A 23,740-nucleotide genomic window follows, 5' to 3' on the forward strand; every position below is an offset into this window, starting at 1 on the left:
CTGCCTCAGCCTCCCGAGTATCTGGGACTACAGGCGCGTGCTACCACACCCAGATAATTTTTTTGTATTTTTAATAGAGACGAGATTTCACCGTGTTAGCCAGGATGGTCTCAATTGCCTGACCTCATGATCCATCTGCCTCCCAAAGTGCTGAGATTACAGGAGTGAGTCACTGTGCCCAGCCCCCAAAGGCTTTCATATCTCTGTTTCACAGACAGGAAACTGAGGCTGAGAAAGTTAAGCACCTTGCCTGAGGTCACAGCACTCTCAAGTGACAGCCGGAATTTGCACCCAGGTGATCTGGCCCTGGAGTCTGTACCAAGAGCATGTTCCACACTGCAGCGCTCTTGGGGCTGGAGGGGACACTGCGGGAGGGGAGGCACTGTGAGTCCACATCCTCCAACCAAAGGCCAACCGCAGAAGCCCTCTCTCCACATTCTGAAGCTCCCAGCCATCCCTTCTCCCAAGCCCTCTTCACTGCCAGAGAGCCAGGGTCAGGGGAACCAGTCCCCGCTGGACAGAAGCTTCTAAATGGGCAGCAAAGTCAGAGAAAAGCAAAGACAACCAATGGGATTTCGAAAAGACACCAAGAGATCCTCGAAGCTGCTGTGTTTATCTGCAGATTTCCCTGAGAAACATCGTTCTGGGAGTGGGTGGAAGGGGCTCAGGGCGGCACACATATATAACCCCCCGTAAACACACCTACACCCACACAATCCCTATTTAGAAGCCATCTGTCCAAGAACTCAGAATGTAGAGCCTAAGGGGGCGGGGACTTAGCTCCTCCTCCTGCCTGTTTTACAGACAAGAAAACCGAGGCACGGAGAAGGAAAGTGATGAGTCTAAAGTCACAAGCAAGAACTCAACTCTGGGCTTCCTTATTTTTTAGAAGTAGTTTTGCTCTGTCGTCCAGGTTGGAGTGCAGTGGCACAATCTCAACTCACTGCAACCTCCACCTTCCAGGTTCAAGCTACTTTCCTGGCTCAGCTTCCCAAGCAGCTGGGAATACAGGCACATGCCATCACACCTGGCAATTTTTTTTTTTTTTTTTTGAGACAGAGTCTTGCTTTGTCACCCAGGCTGGAGTGCAGGTGTGTGATCTCAGCTCTTTGAAACCTCCACCTCCTGGGTTGAAGCGATTCCCCTGCTTCAGCCTCCTGAGTAGTTGGGATTACAGGTGCTGCCACCACGCCCAGCTAATTTTTTGTATTTTTAGTAGAGACAGGGTTTCACCGTTTTAGCCAGGATGGTCTCGATCTCCTGACCTCTTGATCCGCCTGCCTCAGCCTCCTAAAGTGCTGGGATTACAGGCATGAGCCACTGCGCCCAGCCTTAATTTTTGTATTTTTTAGTAGAGACAGGGTTTTACCATGTTGGCCAGACTGGTCTCAAACTCCTGACCTCAAGTGATCCGCCAGCCTCAGCCTCCCAAAGTCCTGGGATTACAGGTGTGAGCCACCACGCCTGACCTATTTCAGAGACTTTTTAGAGCTGGAAGTGTGTTTAGGGAGTATCTGGCCTTCTGTACCATTGTAGGGTGTGTGGCAGGGGTTGAGGGGGCGGCAATGAAGCTGAAGGTGGGGGCAGGGATTTGCCTGGGTCTCTCTGAGCCTCTGTTTACTCATCTGTAAGACAGGGGAATGTGTACAGCCTCCATCATAGGACTGAAGACTGAATAGGCTAATATGTATCTAGTAAGTATCTAATAAGTGTTAGTTATTATCATCAGCAGCGGTGAAGGTCTTGCAGCAGGTCTCCTGACTATTTAGCCAGTCAGCAGGACAAGCCTTGAGGACTGGCCTCCATCCCTCTCAATCTGGGGTCTGAGGCAGAAATGGTCCAGGACAGTGACTAGCACAGGCATCGCCCTCACCTGTCTTTCTCACTATCCTGAAGGTGAGTGAGGTCTGACCCCTCCAGAAGGGTCTAGAGTTGATGATGAAGAACAAGGGCTCTAGAACCAGACACTGGGCTCCACTGCTGACTTGGGGCCATTGCTTTAACCTCTCTGAACCTTGGTTTCTTTGTACCTCCCTCGTAGAGATTTCACGAGGATTAAATGAGATAACACACAGTGCCTGCCGCATAGTAAGTGCTCAGTAAGTGTGCACTATAATGGTTATCTGGCTCCTACTTCAGGATGGGAGGAGGCAACCAGCTTGCCAGGCTGGGATAAGGATGTGGTTTATGCCAAGGAAATGCTGTTGAAATTAATCTTGAAGTTCCATTGTATACATACATTAAATTAGCACAAAAGGGCCGGGCACGGTGGCTCACGCCTATAATCCAGCACTTTGGGAGGCCGAGGTGGGTGGATCACGAGGTCAAGAGATCGAGACCATCCTGGTCAACATGGTGAAACCCTGTCTCTACTAAAAATACAAAAATTAGCTGGGCATGGTGGCGCATGCCTGTAGTCCCAGCTACTCAGGAGGCTAAGGCAGGAGAATTGCCTGAATCCAGGAGGCGGAGGTTGCGGTGAGCCAAGATTGTGCCATTGCACTCCAGCCTGGGCAACAAGAGCGAAACTCCGTCTCAAAAAAAGGAAAAAAAAAATTAGCACAAAAATGGAACACCGGAACATGCATGCAGGCCTGTAGCCGCATCAGTGGGCCAACTCTTGGAAAGTGGTTCCTGGCCTCAGCCATAAAAAGTCAATATTGGCCAGGTGCAGTGGCTCACGCTTGTAATCCCAGCACTTTGGGAGGCTGAGGCGGGCAGATCACCTGAGGTCAGGAGTTTGAGACAAGTCTGACCAACATGAAACCCCGCCTCTACTAAAAATAGAAAAATTAGCCGGGTGTGGTGGCACATGCCTGTAGTCCCAGCTACTCAGGGGGTTGAGGCAGGAGAATCCCTTGCACCTGGGAGGTGGAGGTTGCAATGAGCCGAGTTTCCACCACTGCACTCCAGCCTGGGCAACAGCTACACTATCTCAAAAAAAAAAAAAAAAAAAAAAAAAAGTCAATATCCTCTGGCCCAGTAATACCACTCCTGGGCATTCAGCTTAAAGAAATCAACAGACTTAAAAACAAACAAACAAACAGCTCTCTGCGTGCAATGGATCCTGCAATGAATACCTGGAAGAAAAATAATTGGAAACAACCTACATCTCCAGTAACAGGAGCCGGTCAAGTGACTGATGGATTTGGAGCCGCAGATGAATCCCAGCATATTACAGCATCATTAAAATGGTAATTACACAGCAGCTCTCAAACAATGGCTGCATATGGATAAGGACCGAAAGGGGGCTGCAGAAAGGGAGAAAATGACGCAGTCAAATGCAGTATTTCCCCCATAACCTTTGACAGGTTTCAATGAACAACAATAGCAACACAAATAAAAACAGAAGAGGCTTTCCCCTAAGCCCTCAAATGTGGCTCCCACTTGAGGCTTTGGGGAGAGAAGAAGCCAAGCAGACCTTCCCTTCCCTTTTGTAAGAGGGTTGGTAATGCAGGGATGTGCCAGGTGGGGACCAGCAAGGAAGTGTGACGATTATGGAAGCCCAGGTGGGGATAGGAAGGGGACAGAGTGTGAACAGGGATGGCTTCTGGGAGGAGGTGTCCTCAGAGCAGACTCTAAGATGAGGAGCAGGGATGTACTGGGGATGATCCAGGCAGAAGCAGGAATGAACTGAGAGAAGGGTCAGGAGAGAGGGACCAGATCCAAAGTGGTAACTTAGGAGCAGGCCAAGGAGTTTGCACCCAGGAGAGCCCCATGGTGGGCTTAAGGAAGACCCCTGGGGTTGCCTGGAGGAGGGTGGAGGGAGAGGTGTGCCTGGAGTCATGAGACCAGAGATGAGGCTGCTGCACAGAGATGAGGCCAATCAGAACCGGGGGAAGAGGGAGGGGCCCAGGATGGTTTCTGCCTGGTTCAAGCTGAAACACAGTGGGGTTGGGAGCTGATGGGACAGCCAGAGGGTGATGCTCAGGAGGCCCCTGTGTCTATGGGTCTGGAGCTTGGGAGGAAATCTAGGCTGAACACTGAGCTTTGGTTTGAGGCTCCTCCCTCCGCGGAATAGGTGTGGGAAGCCTCCAGGCATGGCTGAGTGCACCCAGGGAAAGTGAGGGCCAGGAGGGGCACACCACTTAAAGGAGGAGGACCCTGCAAAGAGTCAGAGGCAGCAGACAGGGAGGAGGATTGCTGAGAGAGGTGGCTGGAAGCCCAGGGCATGGGACCTGCAGGAGGGGATGATCAGCAGGCTCAGATGTCAGAGAGGGTTCCACCAAGATGAGGACTGAGAAGTCCTCATTTATCAACTTGCGGACACTAGCAAGAGCACTTTCAGTGTATCCTGTGAGACAGTGGCTCACGCCTGTAATGCCAACACTTTGGGAGGCTGAGGCAGGTGGATCACGAGGTCAAGAGTTCGAGACCAGCCTGGCCAACATAGTGAAACTCCATCTCTACTAAAAATACAAAAAATTAGCTGGGCATGGTGGTGGGTATCTGCAGTCCCAGCTACTCGGGAGGCTGAGGCAGGAGAATCGCTTGAACCCGGGAGGCAGAGGTTGCAGTGAGCTGAGATTGACAGTGCAAGACTCCATTTCAAAAAAGACAAAAAAAAAGGAGACCCTGAAAATCTGGGCACTTCGAGGATACTGGATGAGAAGAGGGGAGAGACTGGACAGTGGCTGATAGGTGCATGGGACTTCCTGAGACAAATGGTCTCACCCTGTGTCTACTGGGCTCCAGCCCTAGCCCCTCCCAGAGCCCCCACTAAAGACTAGCTGTGGCTGTTGCCATGCTCAAAAGGCAGACCTGGTGACCAAGCAGGCCCCTGCCTTTCTCTGTCCATGGTGGCTGCACTCAGAAAAGAGAAGGTGTACATGGAGCAGCCAGGGCTCCCCCAGCCTGGAAGGCTGACCTGTTACCAGATCCCAGCTGCCAGGATCCCCCCAACCTCAGTGGGCCAACCAGAAGGGAGGCCACCCTGCCAAAGTGCTGCAGGTGCTGAGGGCACAGGTCCAGGGCAGGTCCAAGCCTGCCAGCCCCAAACGTGGGAGGAGCCACCTGTGCCATCTGGGCATGGTGGCAGGGGCTATGGCAGGCATGAGGAAGTGTATTTAATGAAAGTCAAAAATTATTTTTTACATGACTAAAACCTGTTGCCTAAAACCTGTTTGTTCCTATTTTGAGTTTTGGCTGTATTTTATTTAATTTTATTTTTGAGAGGGAGTCTTGCTCTGTCACCCAGGCTAGAGTGCAATGGCATGATCTTAGCTCACTGCAACCTCTGCTTCCTTCGTTCAAGCAATTCTCCTGCCTCAGCCTCCCGAGTAGCTGGGATTACAGGCACCCGCCCCCATGCCTGGCTAATTTTTGTATATATATATATTTTTTTAATCACAGATGGGGTTTCACCATGTTGGCCAGGCTGGTCTCGAACTCTTGACCTCAGGTGATCCCTCTGCCTCTGCCTCCTAAAGTGCTAGGATTACAGGCGTGAGCCACTGTGCCCAGCCCTTGGCTGTATTTTAAAAGTGAGTAATATTATAGTTTAATGATAAAAATAGCAATCACTGAAATTGACTGAACATACCTGTGTGCCAGGCACTATTCTTGGCCTTTCATATAAATACTTAATCCTCCTAACATCCCAATGAGGTAGCTGCTATTATTATGCCCATTTTACAGGTGAGAAAACTAAGACTTCCCTTCATTGCATACTTTCAGCTTTTTCCTTATTATTTTCCTGGTCTTGGTTTTCTTATCCTAGAAATCCCCCATAGCTGGAGTAGGGGAAGAGGTGGGACGGGCCCAGCTTTCCCCCTGCCTCTGCCACCCCTCCTTGGAGATTTCTGGGCTGAGTTTTCTCATCTGTAAGGTGGGGGGTTGGCTACCACGGCCACCTGGCTGCACTCTGACACCCTGTGGGAAGGGCACTGACACCATTACAGACGTCCTGGAGGGCTGCCGGACCACGACATCTTCAGCCTTCCACGTGGGTATCACCAGTGCTGCTTGCCCAGGATTTAAGTTATACAGCCCCTGTTTAAGGGGTCCCTGTGTTTACTCCCGGCCTCTCTCCTCCCTCCAACTTGCCTGCTGCACTCTGCCTAGGGGGAGGCAGCAGAGGGACAGTGTGTGCCTTGGCCTCTTTCTCCCTCTTCCTTCCACAGATCTGATTTTGTTGCTTACCCCACTTCCTTGTGGTCTGGAAGTCAGTTCATGGCTAGGGTGGTGAATGTGTCCCAGATGTTTGTCCTGCCCAGTCTGCCTGCCTTGCACTTCTGGGAACCCCAAATTCATTTTTACAGGGAGGAGGGTGGCCATGGGACTCCAAGGGGGGAAATGACTGGCCCAGGGTCACATGACAGCAAAGAGCGGGCTCTCCCATGCTGGACCCCTTTTGTCTGACCCCAAGCCTGGTCCAGGAACTCCTGGAAAAGGTGAGTGGAGGAGGGGAAGCTCGATGGGGCCCTGTTCTCCATTCAGTTCCCACCCAAGAGCTGTGGGCTTCCAGGTGTGTGAGGCTGGGTGCCTGGCACCTGAGCTCCTGCAGTTGGGTCACAGCCTGAGCCAGGGTGGGAGGTTCAGGGTAGGGAGGTGGTGATGGGCACCCAGGTTTGTCTTACGGAGCACTCTCTTCCTGACTCTGTGTAATGAGGGGAGGACCCCGAGTCCCTGGTACAGCGCATCCATCTCCTAGCCATAGAGTGTGAGGGTGGAGCTGGTGCTGATTTGGGGGTGTCCGGAAGAAAGAAAGAAATGGACATATAATGAGGTCCTAGTACGTGCCAAGCATTTTCACACACATATATGTCATTCAATTTCCACTACAAGTGGACACGGTTATACCTGTTTTACAGACGCAGAAACTGAGGCTCAGCGAGGTGCCTGGAGAGGGAAAAGGGTGAGGAGCGAACCTTTCTGGCGCGCCCCCTGTGCCTCAGTCACCGTGCCAGACGCCTGACTGCGTTTCCTATCGGAATCCCCCCATCACGCCAGCGAGGAGGGCGCGATCGTCCCCGGAGACCGGAGGCTCGGGGACCGCGAGGCGGCGGCGGCCGGGCGGTCCCTCCCACCACCCCGGCGGCTCCCCCGACGGCGCGTGGCGCTCACCTCCAGGCGGTCGATGCGATCCCGCAGGGCGCGCACGGCGTCCTCCAGCTCCAGGATGAGTGCGGGTGAGTCCCAGGACCCGTCGGCCATGGTGTCGCGGCGGGGCCCGGCGCCCTGGAGGCCGCGCGGCAGGCCGCTCTCGCAGCGGCCCAGCTTGCCGGTGAGCTCGCGGATGGTGTCCTGGTCGGCGCGGATGCGCGCCTCCTGCTGCAGCGCCGTCTGGCGCAGCTGCTCGGCCGTGCTCTGCAGCAGCAGCAGCTCCTCACGCTCTCCCGGCGCCGCACCCGCCGCGTCCCCCTGCTGGGCCCCCGACGGGCAGGCGGCCGCCAGCGGCGTGCACAGGAAGCGGCTGAACAGGGGCCCGGGCGGCAGCGGGTGCGCGCTGGCCGCGGGTGCCCCGGGCAGCGCGGGGGGCCCGGCCGAGCCACCTGCGCCGTGCAGCGCGCTCAGGCTGCGCTGCGGACCCGGGGACGCGGCGGCGCCCGAGGCTACCGAGGCGTTGTCGGTGCCGCCGGGCAGCGCCCGCGCCGGGCTGGCCGCCAGGGGCACGCTGGCGATGATGCAGATGACGGCACCGAGGAACGCCAGCATGCCCGCGGCCAGCAGCACGGCCAGGAACTTCAGCGTGAGGCGGGCGGCGGGGGCGCCCGAGGCCCCCGGCAGGCGCGGCGGCGGGGTCGGGGCGCGGAGCCCGGGCGCGCGGGGCCGAGCAGGGCAGGCGCAGGAGCCTGAGCCGGAGCCGGAGCTGTCGCCGCGGCCGCTGCTGCTGCCGCTCTGAGCCCGGGCGGCGGGAGGAGGAGAAGGCGGCTGGCGGCGGGGAGGGGGAGCGGGCGCGGCGGCCCCGCCCCACTCGCTTCCCCTGGCCGGCCCTGGCTCAGCCCCGCACCCGTTCAGTGCCGGGCGCCGGGCTGGGGGCGCCGCCGGGGATACGGCGGAGAGCGAGGGCAGCGCCCTGGACCTTATCTCGCCGCGGTCACGGCGCAGGGGGCGGCCACCCGAGGGCCGAGCGGCGGGGCTCCTGGGTAACCCCCATTCCAGCCCTCCCGTGCTCCGGCCCCCTCCCCAAGCGGGTTATGCTCATAACCACCCCGGAGGGAGCTTTCCTTCGGGTGGGGCTCTGCGCTAGGCACGCCACAAGCTCGGTCGCAATTGAGCCTCGCCCTGGACAGGCTCACAATAGAAATGAGGAAACTGAGGCCCCGGAGGTCAGATCGCTGTCCAAGGTCACCATTGGCTGCGTTGGAGCAGCCTGTGGGCTCAGACACGTCTCACTGGACCAGACTGTGGATGGGGCTGGGTGGGAGCGGTTAGAGGAGGGGAAAAGGCCAGTGTTGGGGGCTGGGCGGGGGGCGCGGATTTTGACCTAACTTCTCTTTATACTGTGACCACCTGCCCGTCACCCCCACCTCCAACCTTTTGAAAGAGCAGAGTTCACTCCCCACCACCCCAATACAAAATCTTTTTGTGATCTCAGAGGATGGAAATTCTCTCCTCTGACTCCTTGGAGGCTTAGAGCATCACAGGTCCAGAGAGGAACCCCCCACCCCCACTGCAGTCTGCCTTAGTTGGCAAGCGGTGCCACGTGCCTGATGGGCATGTGGACCAGGCCCAGAAGGAACAGCAGGAATGGGAGTGGGCTGTGCTGTGGAGGTGGTGGAGGAGCTTTTTACTTTCTCCTGTCAAAAACATCTATATATATTTTGTTGAAAATTAACTTTGCAATTAAGAACTTAAAAACAGTCCTACTATCCTCCACAATTTATCTCCAATTTTCCATGAGGCTTTTCCTGACCAATATGGATTCCCAGGGCTGGAAGGGCGCTGGGAGGGCTGTGGTCATTCCCAGCGCACGTCTCTCTTCCAAGCCTGCATTTTTGACTTGAAGGGAAGGCTCAAACCAGGATCTCTGGACCACCACAACTACCATTGTGGCTTCAAGTGGTCTTCACATAGTGCTGGTGGTCTGGAGAGATGGGAATGTTTCCCAAGAGGCAATAGCCCTGGGGGACACTGTCCAGCACTGGGATTTTGTCCAGTGTCCCCAGGCATGTGCTCCACCTCCCTCCCTCCACACACATTAGGATGTCCACCCTGTTCGCCCATCTCTAGGAGCCAGAGATTTTCACCCGCACCTGAGTTGTGAAAGAGGAGAGAAGCAAACACAAGCGCTGTAAGCCAGGAACCTGAGTGCTATGTGTGTGTGGATGTGCGTTAGCGCTCACTGAAGCCGTGACCTCAAAACCCAGTGCAGGCGGTCGGGCTTGGAGGAAGCATCTCATGGACAGAGAGATGGGCTGGGCTCTCAGAAGGCAAAGGCCAGCAGTAGGTTCTGCTACAGTCCTGGGGGTGCGTGAGGCATGGGGACTCCTGGTACATCTGCATGTGTTCTGTGAAGACAGAAACACACAGATAGCATCCCCAGGAGAAACTGTCATAGGAAGTCTAGGGAAGGACCAGAAATGCCAAGAGAGAGGGCTGCTGGCACGCAATAGCAGCAGAGCCACTGTGACTTGGGCACCAAATGGTGCCACCTTTACCTGCGCTGCCCTATGAGAGTTTGGGGACAGTTTGGACAAATGAGTCCGGAGACTGGAGTCAAATCTTGTTTAAACTAGTCTGTTTATCCCCTAGAATGACTTTTTTTTTTTTTTTGAGATAGAGTCTCACTCTGTCACCCAGGCTGCAGTGCAGTGGCACGATCTCAGCTCCTTGGAATTTCCACCTCCCGGGTTCAAGCAATTCTCCTGTCTCAGCCTCCTGAGTAGCTGGGACTACAGATGCCTGCCACCACGCCCAGCTAATTTTTGTATTTTTAGTAGAGCCAGGGTTTCATCAGGTTGGCCAGGCTGGTCTCGAACTCCTGGCCTCAGGTGATCCGCCTGCCTCGGCCTTCCAAAGTGCTGGGATTATAGGCATGAGCCACCACGCCCAGCCTCTCCCTTCTTCCTTGACCCATCTTTATCCCCAGCATTCAGCATGAAGCCTGCCCAGGAGAGCTTCTGGGTGAATGTTTGCTGAAGTAGTTTCCCAATGCTGCTGCTGGAGGCAGAGGAAGGATTAGAAGACAGAGAACTCCCAAAGCCCAAAGACAGAGCGGGGTTCTGGGAGGGATCCCCCTTAATCCTAACACAGGATTCCTCAAGGGATGGCCAGGGAAGGATTCTAGGGGAAACTTCCCTAAAACTGGAATAGTTCCTATATTTTCCCTCTGAATTGTCATGACTCCTAGTTTTTTTTTTTCTTCACTTTCATTCCATTCTTAGGGTAAGGGAATTCTGCCACATATAACAAATATAGGAATTCATTTTAGAAAATATGTTTTGAGACCTACATTGTGCCAGGCACAGTGCCAAGCACTGGAGAGAGCTGGGAACGAGACAGGCTCACACAGTTTATATTCCAGTGGGGAGGCTGGTGGTAAATGAATGAATAACTAAGTAAACAAGTTAATTTCCAATAATGATGAGAATGACAAAGAAAAGTTTTAAAGTGGTGTTATAGAAAGTTACAGGAAGTAGGAAGGGGGGAGTTTGGAGGTGGGCATTATTCATAAGGGGGTCAGAAAAGGCCTGCTTTGGAGCTCAGACCTAAATGACCTAGGAAACCAGCCATGCAGAAGTCTGGGGAAAGATAGTGTGTTCTGGGCAGATGGAACAGCTAGTGCAAAGGCCCTGGAGCAGAAAGGAGCATGGTATGTTTCAGGAACAGAAGGAACAGAGTGGTGCTGGAGCAGAGTGAGATGTAGGGGAGGGAGAAAGCTGGACAGGTAGGTGGGGGCCATGTAGAGATTTACACACTCCAGTAAGGGAGTGGGTCTGATTCGAAGCCCAGCTGGAGGACTTAAGCAGGAAAGTGGTCTCACCTGGTTTTTGTTTTTGTTTTTTTGAGACAGGATCTCACTCTGTCACCCAGGCTGGGGTGCAATGGTGCGATCTCGGTTCACTGCAACTTCTGCCTCCCAGGCTCAAGCAATTTTCCTGCTTTAGCCTCCTGAGTAGCTGAGATTACAGGCGCCTACCACTGCGCCTGGCTCTATTTTGTATTTTTAGTAGAGACGGGGTTTCACCACGTTGGCCAGGCTGGTCTTGAACTCCTGACCTCATGATCCACCTACCTCGGCCTGTCAAAGTGCTGGGGTTACAGGTGTGAGTCACCACACCTGGCCCAGTTTGTGTTTTTAAAAGACCACTCTGGCAGTTGTCTGGAGACTGGGTTACAAAGCGATAAAAGAGGGCAGGGTGCGCTGGCTCACGGCTGTAATCCCAGCACTTTGGGAGGCCAAGGTAGGTGGATCATTTGAGGTCAGGTGTTCAAGGCCAGCCTGGCCAACATGGTGAAACCCTGTCTCTACTCAGAATACAAAAATCAGCTGGGCGTGGTGGTGCGCGCCGAGATGGCGCCACTGCATTCCAGTCTGGACAACAGAGTGAGACCCTGTCTCAAAAAGAAAAACAACAAAAACAAACAAACAAACAAAAACAAGAGGAAGCGGGGTGGGGGGCTCAATTGAGGGGTATGCCACCATCCAGGTGCTTCTCCCAGGAATGAGGACTTGGAGTTGGTGGTGGTGGAGAGACATGAATAGATTGCAGTTTGTTTTACAGGTAGTGTTTGTCAGTTGGGTCCTCTGGGAAGCGGACACTGAGATGGGGTTGGAAATGCAAGTGCTTTATTGGGGGTGAAGTCCTGTGAAAGATAAGAGGGCTAGAAACAGAATCGGGCAGGGAGAGCTGCCAACTTCAGTGCTGATCGAACAAAGTGTTGGGCACAGCAATATGGGAGCTCTGGGGCTGAGACTGCCCATGAGGGAGATTTTGTGTCAGGCACAAGTGGCCTGTCCCTATGATGCCCTTTTCACCCTGAGTTATTGGCTGGGAGCTGCCCCAGAAGAGCAGGGCTTCAGCTCAGAAGCTGGGGTGGATCCTGAAGTCGGAGAGCATCTGCTAACTGCCCCACCTGCTGCTGAGAGGCAAATCTGTTGTTGAGTGGAGAGCTGGGGGAGCCCCTCCCTGGCTGCCGTGGTCCATTCCTTACACCAAGGTCCAGTTCTCCATATATGGTCAGGGGTAGCTCCTCCAAGATGCCCGTGGCCTCTCTTCCTGAGGAGATACTTGGAAGGGGGAGGTTAGTGGGAAGAACCCCACCCCCCGCTGCTGCAGTTGGTGCCATGGATTCCTCCTCTGTCCATTTAACTTTTCTCCCAGTCATTGTCTCTGCTGATAAAAGGGGGAAGAACATGGAGTCTAGGAAAGCCCATGGTACAACATATTTTCTCAATAAATGGATTTTGAGGCCAAGCACGGTGGCTCACACTTGTAATCCCAGCACTTTGGGAGGCCAAGGCAGGAGAATGTCTTGAGCCCAGGAGTTCACCAGCCTGGCCACATGGTGAAACCCCATCTCTACAAAAAATACAAAAATTACCTGGGCTTGATGGCACTCACCTGTAGTCCCAGCTACTCGAGAGGCTGAGGCAAGAGGATCTCTTAAGTCCAAGAAGTTGGGGCTGCAGTAAGCTGTGATCATGCCACTGTACTCCAGCCTGAGTGACAGAGCGACATGCTGTCCCAATTAAAAAAAAAAAAAGTTTTTTGAACTGAGATACACTTTTAAAAGGGGGAGGAGGGAGAAAGTGGAATTGCTCAGGGAAGGCCTTCAGACGGTAATCAAGTCATTTCTAAAAGATGGGTGATTGGGTGTTAATTAGGTAACTGGTGGTTTCACCAGGCACATGGCAAAGCCAGGATTTGAACACAGACTTAAGGTGACCAACTCATCCCAGCTGGCGTGGAATTTTCCCAGTGTCAGCACTAAAGTGCTTGCATCCTGGGAAACCTCTCAGTCCTGGGCAAACAGGGACAGTTGGTCACCCTGGCTATCATCAAACCCGTTCTCCCACCACACTCTCTCAGTGCTGGTATGTATCAGATAGCAATGAAACACACCTGTCTTTCTCTTCCCTCGGCCCCCATCCTTCCCTCCCCTCTAGCATCTCCCTCTTTCCCTGCTGCCTGCAGACTGTGAGCTCCTTGAAGGAAGGGACCAGCTGCAGCACCCTCCTCTCTGTGACTCCAGGGCTGGCACTTGTGGGTGCTCAAACTCCCAGTGAAGGAGTTTGGGTAGATGGGTGGGATTGCAGATGTGAGCTGCTGCGCCTGGCCTCAAAAAACATTTATTGAGAAAACATGTACCTTTTGGGGCTTGCTGGTGAACAAAGGTTCTTTTCCCCAGGGGGTGGGAAAGAGGTTGAGGACAGAGTGTCTGTGTCCATCCTGAAGACTTCATCTAGGTCCGGTCTCAAGATCTGAGCTGCCTCAGTCTCCTTATCTGTAAGGTGGAGCCAGTGGTACCTTTTTTTTTTTTTTTTTTTTTGTTTAAGACAGAGTCTCCCTCTGTCACCCAGGCTGGAGGGCAGTGGCGTGATCTCAGCTCACTGCAACCTCTGCCTTCCAGGTTCAAGCAACTCTCTGTCTCAGCCTCCCGAGTAGCTGGGATTACAGGCGCCCACTACTATGCCTGGCTAATTTTTTTTGTATTTTTAGTAGAGATGAGATTTCACCATCTTGGTCAGCCTAGTCTTGAACTCCTGACCTCATGATCCATCCACCTCAGCCTCCCAAAGTGCTGGGATTACAGGCGTGGGCCACTGTGCACGGTGGTGGTACCTATCTATAGGATTGTAATGGGAAAGAAATGAGGCCAGGTGAGGTGTGTGTAAAATCTCTCCCAGGGATTCAAGATGGGGGCCATTTCCTACCATGCTACCGTGTATTACCAGGGCAAGACCCAGTACTTGCTATACCTTCCTTATTTATTCCTAGCAGATATTAGGTGCTCAATAAATGTTATTTCCCTTCTCAGTGTCTTTGCTTTTAATTTCCCAGATGCCTGTGGTGCTTACTCCCTAGTTGCTCTGCCCTTGCTTGGTTCCCGTCCGCCCCTGTTCTGAGCACAGCTGGGGAGTCACTCAGACTAAGGCTCACATGTGTATTCATTTCTCCTTCTTCTTTTTCTTTTTTAAATTTGAGATGGAGTTTTGCTCTTGTTGCTGAGGCTGGAGTGCAATGGCACGATCTCGGCTCACCACAACCTCCGCCTCCTGGGTTTAAGATATTCTCCTGCCTCAGCTTCCTGAGTAGCTGAGATTACAGGCATGCACCACCAGGCCTGGCTGATTTTTGCATTTTTAGTAGAGATGGGGTTTCTCTATGTTGGTCGGGCTGGCCTCAAACTCCCGACCTCAGGTGAGCTACCCAACCTTGGCCTCCCAAAGTGCTGGGATTACTGGTCTCACTTGTGTATTCAATCAACACGTTCCAGTCTGAGGACCTCCAAGTGGGGTTCAGGGCTTAGCTGGGGCCCAGAAGCGTTCACACATCAGTAGTGGATACTGGGATTGGGAGCCCGGACCAGAGAGGAGGGCAGAAGTCAGGGAAAAGAGAGCTTTCCTTTCTGGGGAAGCCCAGAGATTTCCATCCAGAGTTTCTGCCTCCCTGGAAGCAGCAAAAGGAGCCAACCCAGCTCGCAGATTTGGGCAGGAAGCAAGGGCATCTGTTCCCACACAGGCTCAGGAGGGGCCGAGAACCAAGGAGGAAACGTGTGTCCTCCTTGCGGGGGGCCTCGGAATTGGCTGGAAAGTGCGTACCCGAGTCCAGGCCCAGGAAAGAAAGACCAGAAGGTGTGGCCAGCCAAGGATGCTGCATGGGTGGGGTGGGGGTGCCCTCGCTGACTCAAGGGCCTCCTGCAGCCCCTGTTTGCTGGTCCATTCCTCCTGCTGCTTCTTACTCTACTGGGCATTCAACTGTGGCAGCCTTGGCACTCTACAGTATAGTCTTTCCATGTCACAGATGAGAAAATCAAAGCTCAGGGAGGTTCAGTCATTTGCCCTGAGCCCCTTGGTCTGTGGGGGTACCGCTGGCATTTGAACCCAGAAGTTGTCATTCCCAGGCTTCCCAGCTTATGTTCTGATGCTCCCCCTCCAAGGGTCCATGGATTGGCCTCTGCTGAGTGAGGAGGCAGCCAAGTCCACCCTGGAAATCCCCCTCCTCCCTGTACTCTCCCCCTCCACCTCTGGATCGCATCTCAAAACAGCCACCACGGCCTCTCCTTCGCTCACTAGTGGTCCCAGCACCAGTTTCTGTTGCACTGTCTGTAACTTGTGTTTCCCCAACAAGGCTGTGGATTCCTCAAGGCCTCAAACCTTATGTTCTTCATATGTGGGTCACTGGTGCCCAGGGCATGTCCAGGGTACATTTGCTTCCTGCCCAATGGGCCCTAAGGAATGGTGGACCCTAAGGAATGTCTCTGCAGCTCCTCTAGAAAAGGCGTTTTCAGGCGGACCCTAGGGTTCTGCAGCCACTGTGCTTGGAGGCAGGGAAGCTGAGTCCTCGGGCTCGGGGAAGCTTTCTTTCCTAGTCTGTAAAATGGGTACACATAGACCTATCCTGCCTAAGAGGGGTAGGGGCACCTGGGATCTCACCTGGGTGGCCATTTGTATGTGTCCAGCAAGAAACCAAGGGTGCCTGGCACTGGCAGCTCTACCTCAAATACCATCTGTCTCCCGGTCTAGCTCAAGTACCCAAGGTGAGCCATAGAAGTGGGGGGCAGGTGGAGAGGTTCTGCAGGCTGGGAGAAGGGACTGCAGGTGACGCTGGGGTGGGCTGGGTAGTGCTGCCAGCTGGGCCCCTCCCTGCTCCTGCCCCTTGATCTTGCCAGCCCGCAGGCCCACCTTGGGCCAGGTCCAGGTTTGGCTCTTTCTCTTCTCTGAAGTTTGCCTGCCACCAGCACAGCTACTCACAAAGGCACCTCCCTCCCCAACCTCCCAGCACACACATGGCTCTCTAGCCACTCAGCCTTGAAGGGGTGAGGGACCAGGAGCATTTTTATTTTTTTGCTCAACCCCTTTGTGAGACTACACTTTGGAATGGGTACTTGGTCTCCACTGTCCTCAGCTTTGGGGGTCTGGGCTGGAGGGGGACAGCAGGGCTGGAGAGGAAAGAGTGGGTCAGAGTGACATTTCCACTCAGGGGTCAGTAAGCCACATACAATTTATTTTTCAGATATAGAAACTGAGGATTGGGGAGGCAAAGGGACTGTCCTAAGATTATACAGCAAGGAGGAGGCATGTGACAAGGATGAATGCTGCTGCTGAGACGTCCCTTACTGTGCTCTGGGCACTGTTCCTCGGTGCTTTACATGTAATTCACTTAAGCCTCTGCAAACCCTGATGGAATAGATGTGCTATTACCACCCACCCCATGTTACAGACAGTGACACTGAAGCACAGAGACCAAGCAACTTGCTTCAAGTCATTCAGCGGCGAAGCGGAGGAGCTGAGATTCAAAGCCAGACATCCAAGCTCGTGACTTGCAGGATAGACAGTCTCTCTAGACGGCAGTCCAGGGCAGGGAAGTCTGATCTGGCAGGCCTGAGCCCTGGGGGACTGGAATGGGATTTGAGGGCTGACCAGGAACCTCAGATAGAAGTTAAGAGGGCCTGTTAGGAGGCTGAAGCAGCCATAGACACAGAATAAGCTGTGCTTGGCAGGCTGCTGGCAGAAATCCCTTCCTTTTTCCTGGTGTCCGGTTCTTTTTTTTTTTTTTTTTTGAGATGGAGTCTAAGTCTTGTCACCCAGGCTGGAGTGCAATCTCTGCTATTGCTACCTCCGCCTCCTGGGTTCAAATGATTCTCCTGCCTCAGCCTCCCGAGTAACTGGGACTACAGGTATTTGCCACCATGCCCGGCTAATTTTTTGTGTTTTTAGTAGAGACGGGGTTTCACTGTGTTAGCCAGGCTGGTCTCCATCCCCTGACCCCGTGATCCACCTGCCTCAGCCTCCCAAAATGCTGGGATTACAGGCGTGAGCCACCGTGCCCAGCCTGGTTCTTTTTTTTTTGAGGTGGAATTTCACTCTTATTACCTAGGCTGGAGTGCAGTGGTGTCATCTCAGCTCACTGCAACCTCCACCTCCCGGGTTCAAGAGATTCTCTTGCCTCAGCCTCCTAAGTAGCTGGGATTACAGGCACCTGAGTGGCCACTTCTTTAGCCTGCTCTATTGATCTCATCTCTCCCACCTCTGGATGAAATCTCAGTCACATCTCACAGCTTTTTCAGTCATTCTTGGGTTTTACCTGGTTTTCAGCTATTTCAATAGTCTATTCTAACAGCAAAGCTTTAAACTCAATTAGAAGCTTCTCGTTTCCCCCTGCTCAAGCCTGCCTTAGGCTCAAAGACGGGTATCATGGGGAAGGAGACGCAGTGGGCTTTTCCTCTAAGACTTCAGCCTGATCTCCTCCCCAGCCCCTACTAGGTATGTCTGGATCCTCCAGGGTTGGAGTGTGGGGGAGGGAGGAGAGGGAAGAGGCAGCGTAGGTCTGACCTGGCTGGTGCAGGTGTTCTCAGGAGGGTTGACGCTCTCAGATAGGCCAAGTGCCTGGGAGCTGGCTTTCTCCCTGGGGGCATTTTGTAGGTTCTCTGAGACCCCCATCACTAGGCATCTCCCACCTGCAGTTCTTACCTGGGTAGAGCCTCCTCTGGCTGGCTTGTTGTTTACAACTCTCTTTCAGCACCTGTCTTCTGGGAGGGGGACGTCTGCTTGTTCCTTCCCTGTCTGTCTCTCCCCCAACTCCTGCCTCATGATCCTCTTTCCTATCTCAAAAAAACCCTCAATCCAGCCACATTCTGCAAGGCTTGCACTGGGGATGTGGGAACACTCTTGCAACCCAGCCCCGCAAAATGCTGGGAGTGTGGTCTGGTCCCAAAGATGCCCAGGCTCTGCCTCAGGGACACGGGGCAGACGCTCAGCCCTGTCCCTTACTTGCCTCATCTCCCAAATTCCAGCAGACATGCACCATGCATTCTGGTTCTCTGGTGTCCCCTTTGGAATGGATACTTGGTCTCTATTGTCCTCAGCTTTAGGGGTCTGGGCTGGAGGCAGACAGCAGGGCTGGAGAGAAAGAAATGGATCTGAGTGACATTTCCATTCAGGGGTCAGTTAGTCACAAACTCTAGTGGCTGGCTGGAAAGGAATGAGTCAAAGACGAGGCCTGGGGTTCAGGCCCCATCAGGGGAAGGAAATGAGTCAGGCACTCTTTAGGGGGCACACTTTGCAGTTGGGAGATTGGTTTTAAATGTGGAGTTTGAGGGCATGGCATCAAGGTGGAGTGGAGTAATTGAAATAGGAACTTTGAAGTCAAGGAGTTGGATTTTAATCTCAGCGGCACAACTTACTAATAGAGTCACCAGGAGCAAGTGACTCAGCCACTCTCTCCGGTTTCTTTGGCTGCACCATGGGAGGATTTATGCAAGAGTGAAATGCAAGTGTGTAGCTCAGAGCCCGGCTCATGGAGTGCTCAGCGGAGCTCCCTGCAATCCCAAGAGGAAGGGGGTATTACTATCCTTTCCCATTCCATAGATGGGGAAACTAAGGCACAGAACAGATATGCACATATTCCCAGGGACCTGTACAGCCTTGCTGTCCAGCTCCAGTGACTGTGCCCTTAACCACCATGCTATGCACAGAAGGGTGTTGGCGTGGTGGTTAAGGATGATGCGTGGGTTTAAATCCTGGCTTTCTCACTCCAGAATTTCTAAGCAGGTAATCACATTTCTGAGCCTCACTTCCCTTATCTGTATATTGTGGGTACTGTGTTCTCTGGTGCTATGGTTAGAATAGTTGTTCCATCTAACACTCATGTTGAAGCTTAATCCCCAATGCAAGGGTGTTGAGAAATGGGGCTCTTAAGAGATAATTGGGTCACGAGGACTCTGCTTTCATGAATGGGTTAATGGGTTATCATAGGCATGGGACTGTGGCTTTATAAGAAGTGGGAGGGAGACATGAGGTAGCACTCTCAGCCCCCTCACCCTGTGATGCCCTGTGCCACCTGCAGACAACTCTGCAGAGTCCCCACCAGCAAGAAGGCCCTCACCAGACACAGCCCCCTTGACCTTGAGCTACTCAGTCTCCATAACTGTAAGAAATAAGGCCCTTTCCTTTACAAACTACCCAATATCAGGTATTCTGTTAGAAGCAACAGAAAACAGACTAGATATTTGGGTTGTGGGGATTTAATGAATCAGTTAGTCCACTCTGTATGTGTTAGCTATCCTGAGAGTAATTATGAATTGGAAAGGATAATTAGAGGGAGACCCCTCCCCAACTTTACAGGTGATACAATACAGAGACCCAGAGAGGGTGACTGACCAGGCTCAGGTCACACAGCTGGAAGAGCTGGGTCTTGAGCCACTGTTTTCCTTCTCACCTCAAGCTGTTACATGGGAGGAGGACATCAAGAATTACTGAGCAGATAGCTGGGATGGCATACTGGAAGTCAGAGTTGTGGTCACATCTGGACACAGAGATCTAGAAGGTCTTTCTTCTTACCCATCACCTCCTTTAATCCAAATAAGCCTGCCAAGTAGGGGGTCCTAGTCTCCTTCCCAGCTGAGGAGCACTGAGGCTTGGAGAGAAGAAGTTGCTGAGAGGCTTCAAACCAGGCCACCTGTCTCATGGACAAGGGTCTCTTTATGGTGCCTGAGTTTGAAAGGCAGGCAGATAAAGGCAGGCAGAAAAGGCAGCAGATGAGCTTCCCCAAGGGAAACAGAGATGATAAGAGCAGAAGCCTTCCATGAGGACACCACTGCACGGAAACCAAGCTGTGCTTGCTAGCAGGGATGGCCAAGGCACCCAGTGAGTGATGATCATTTTAATGAGTCCCCTTGGGGGACAGGGTCCACATATGCCTTTTCCAAACTATGTCCTGTTTCCTTGCTCACGGCTGGGAGTATCTGAGCTTGAACTGAGAACTCCTAGGGATATCCAGATCTACTCTGAAAGAGCCTGTTGCTGGCGCTGCAGTCTCAGACCCTGAGGCGTGATGGGCAGGAGAAGCTGGTGGGGGGCTTGTCCTTGTTTCATGGGACTGAGGACCCCTGCCACCCGGCTTTGTTCTATTTCCATCAGCCTACCCTGGCTCTGCACCGATGTTTCCCAGGCCTTTGTGCTCATAAAGGCTGATTGCTGGCGGCTGTCATTTAAATGGAGGCTCATGTCTTTGTCAAGCTCTGAGCTCACTCATCCTTTGGAAAAGACAGAAAAGCCTTTGGTACCAATTTGCTCTAATGAAGACCATATCCCTTCTAGAGGGATCAGAGGGGGACCTGTTCCCATCCAGCTTTACATTAGACTGGCTGTGTGCCCCCCGCGTGTCTACCCGCCATTAGGAATGTTCACATTCATCCTTGAATCTCATTGTCCTGAAGATTTCAGAAGGCTAGGGAGGGAGCAAGATGCAGGAGAAAGAGAGCGCTGGGTTGCTATACGGACAGATGAAGTCTGGGGTTTTAGTTATCTCTTCACTATTGATTTTATTCTGTTTTTCAATTTTTAAATCATAGTAAAATATATTAGAATAACAAAATTTACCATCTTAACCAATCTTTTTATTTTTAAGAGTCAAAGTCTTGCTCTGTCACCCAGGCTGGAGTGCAGTGTTATGATCATGACTCACTGCGACCTTGACCTCCCAGTCAAGCGATCCTCCTACCTCAGCCTCCTGAGTAGCTGGGACTACAGGCGCACATCACTATGCCGTTTTAGGAAATCTTCAATGCATGTTTGAAAACAATGTGTTGGGTGCAGGATCCTGTATGTGCTGTTTGTTTTGCTATTTGCCTTTGTGGCTTGTGTGTTTTGTAATTTTGGATAGTGAGCTCACATTTACAAGGGTTTTATCTGTGAGGATCCTGTGAGGATCCATCCACGGAGGCTTGCATTTGCTATTAGTAGCCACATGCCTGTGATGTAACCCACCCCAGGCTTTTTTCTAATATTAATTTCTATACTTGGGAGTCCTGGGACCATGTGGGTAATACAAATTCAAATCTCAAATTTCAGTTAGTGAAGGTCTAGAGTTAAAATTTCTCAAGAGATAATTCTTTTAAAATTTTTCTAGCAGAGCCAGAAATGAAACAGACAACTTCTTTTCTTCTCTCTTTGTAAAAGGGTGATCTGCCGGGCATGGTGGCTTATGCCTGTAATCCTAGCACTTTGGGAGGCTAAGGTGGGTAGATCACCTGAGGTCGGGAATTCGAGACCAGCCTGACCAACAGGGTGAAACCCCGTCTCTACTAAAAATACAAACTTAGCCGGGCGTGGTGGCACATGCCTGTAATCCCAGCTACTCTGGAGGCTGAGGCAGGAGAATTGCTTGAACCCGGGAGGCGGAGGTTGCGGTGAGCCGAGATCGCACCAGTGAACTCCAGCCTGGGAAATAAGAGTGAAACAAGAGCAAAAAAAAAAAAAAGAAAGGGTGAAGGGTGATCTTTCCCCACCATTCGCTTTTTCATTGAGGATATGGGTTCAGTTTTATTCTGGTTCCTTGCTTCCCTCTGTTGGCAAGGGTTCCAGGCCTTGTCTCTTACCCCTCCCTCCACATGTATAAAATCCAAGCTCCTTGGTTACCAACATCAGCAAAAGCCACCACCTCCCACCCCCATCTCCTGCCTCCCTTTGGCACCCATCAGCCCACCCTGCGGGACAGTCAGAGAATAAACGTCTGCTTGTCACTCTGATATTTAGCTTTTATCTTTGTTTTTGGTCTCTGGGAATTTTTTTTTTTAATCTTGGAAACTTAGTTGGGTATTTGAAATAATATTTCTGTTTTATCCAGTCTTTTTTCTTTTTTTTTGAGATGGAGTCTCGCTCTTGTCACCAGACTTGAGTGCAATGGCACAATCTCCGCTCACTGCAACTTCCACCTCCTGGGTTCAAGTGATTCTTCAGCCTCAGCCTCTCCAGTAGCTGGGATTACAGGTGCCCACCACCACGCCCAGCTACTTTTTGTATTTTTACTAGAGATGGGGTTTCACCATGTTGGCCAGGCTGCTCTTGAACTCCTGACCTCAGGTGATCCGCCCTCCTCGGCCTTAAAAGTGCTGAGATTACAGGCATGAGCCACCACACTCGGCCTATCCAGTCTTTAAGTATAGACATAAGGTTAGCAGGACAGAAGGATCTATCCTTTCATACCCCAGACCTGGGTTCCATTCTCTCTGCCTCTGAGTGACTTTGTAAAGCCTGTGAAGCATCCCAACCCCACAACTCTCAGGTCTCGCCTCTGCATTTATCCGATGGGGTTGCTCACTCCCCAGCCTCACCTCATGGAGATAAAAGGCATGAGATTGGGGAGGTAGAGGTGGGAGATAAGGGACTGGACATTAACCCCTGAAATTTGCAGTGGCCTCCACAGCTAAGCACCTGTGTCCCTGGTGGTGCTTCCAGGAAGGCTGGTGACCAGTCATCTCAGAGCTGAGGTGCACTCAGGGACAAAGACCCTTCAACAGATTTCTGCAGCAGTGCCTGGGTGGGCAGGAGCTCGCTCTGAGCCTCAAATCCGTAAGTGAAAATCCCTCTAGGATCCTATGGCTGATTTACTCCCAACGTGTCCCAAACTGAACTCATCTTCTCTGCGAGCTGTCTCCTCCACCAGGTTCTCCATCTGAGAGCAGTGCACTCTCACTCCTCTGCCTACACCACATACCCAGGTGCTTCTTCCAAGAGGCTTTCTTACAAGCTCTCCAAGGCAGTCACTCACCAAATCCTAAATATTCCAAACATCCCTCCTCTCTGGCCACTTCCTGTTGTCCCCACTGCCTCAGGCCTCTTTATCCTCACCAGGTTCATTTCGAGTCTTTCGCCCTGGAGGGGCCTCTGTCCCTCCTGGGACTCCCTCCTGAGCTCACAGCTTCCCTGGCTGATGCTCAGAGCGTGTGCATGTCTGGAGGCCAGGACGGGGCCACTCCCCTGCCGCTTCCTTTGTGACCCCACTGCTGTGGATCAGGTGTCCTTGTGCTTGGCCTCTGCAGGCCACCAGGCGTTTTTGAAGTCTGTCCTCTCAGAAGCCAGCAGCCTGAACAAAGAGGGCACAGAATCGGCTCACAGGCTTATTAGCTGGCTTGTGGGGGCGGCGGGGACTGCGCGATTTGATGCGGCCTCTCTCACCTCCCTCTTCACTCCAGGCATGGCTTGACATGGGCCAAAAAATTTCAACTTTTCGCTTTTAAAAAGCAACCAAGTAATTTTGAAAAAATAGTCATCCTCATCCCATCCCATCCCATCCCATCCCATCCCCCACTCCTTAGCTTGCCCCAGCCCTTAGCTTCACCCCAACACTGCCCCTTAGTCCCTGGGAGGAGGCCCAGGAACAGGACAAGGAAGGGGTGGGGGCCAGGCTGGGCACCCCTCCTCTCCAAGCTGAGTCAGCTCACTCTCAGGCAACTGCTTGGTCTTACCCAGTCTTCATCACAAACTCTTAATTCCTCAAGAAGTTGCCACGGCCTCTTCACTCATTAACCCTCAACTAATAAGGAGACTTACCTGCTTAGCAATGGCAGGACTTGTGATCAGGGACACAGTGACGAATTTTGGCATGTGCTTGCCTCACATGGGCTGCCTCATATCCACATTCCTGAGAGCTTGGGGTTCGGGGCAAACAGATGGGTCTGGGGTGAATGCTGACTCCCCTGCTACAAGTGTGCCCCCTGGGGCAAATGAACAAGTTGATGATATCGCCTCTCTGGCCTCCTCCTCCCCATGATGTCTGCTTATAACTCATGGGCTTACTGGGCATGGGTGAGGGACATGGACTAGGGCCAGTGACGTGCTCACCAGGGC

General features: G+C 52.6%; 1 protein-coding gene across 1 annotated transcript in view; it reads right to left on the minus strand.

Moving 5' to 3' along the window:
* NPTXR (neuronal pentraxin receptor) overlaps window positions 1-23,497 on the minus strand; it is a 43,132-nt gene extending 19,635 nt beyond the window's left edge. Inside the window, exons 1-6 of the mRNA XM_064368312.1 lie at window positions 23,444-23,497; window positions 15,997-16,050; window positions 15,794-15,839; window positions 12,022-12,164; window positions 9,603-9,612; window positions 7,066-8,123 (exon numbers count right to left, since the gene is read on the minus strand). Of these exons, the coding sequence (XP_064224382.1) occupies window positions 7,066-8,123; window positions 9,603-9,612; window positions 12,022-12,164; window positions 15,794-15,839; window positions 15,997-16,050; window positions 23,444-23,497 (1,365 nt within the window). The remainder of the gene's footprint in view (window positions 1-7,065; window positions 8,124-9,602; window positions 9,613-12,021; window positions 12,165-15,793; window positions 15,840-15,996; window positions 16,051-23,443) is intronic.
* Window positions 23,498-23,740: the final 243 nt, after the last annotated feature.

The sequence above is a fragment of the Aotus nancymaae genome, unplaced genomic scaffold (assembly GCF_030222135.1).
Source record: "Aotus nancymaae isolate 86718 unplaced genomic scaffold, 86718_ANA_hifiasm-v0.15.2.pri h1tg000076l, whole genome shotgun sequence".
Taxonomy (NCBI): domain Eukaryota; kingdom Metazoa; phylum Chordata; class Mammalia; order Primates; family Aotidae; genus Aotus; species Aotus nancymaae.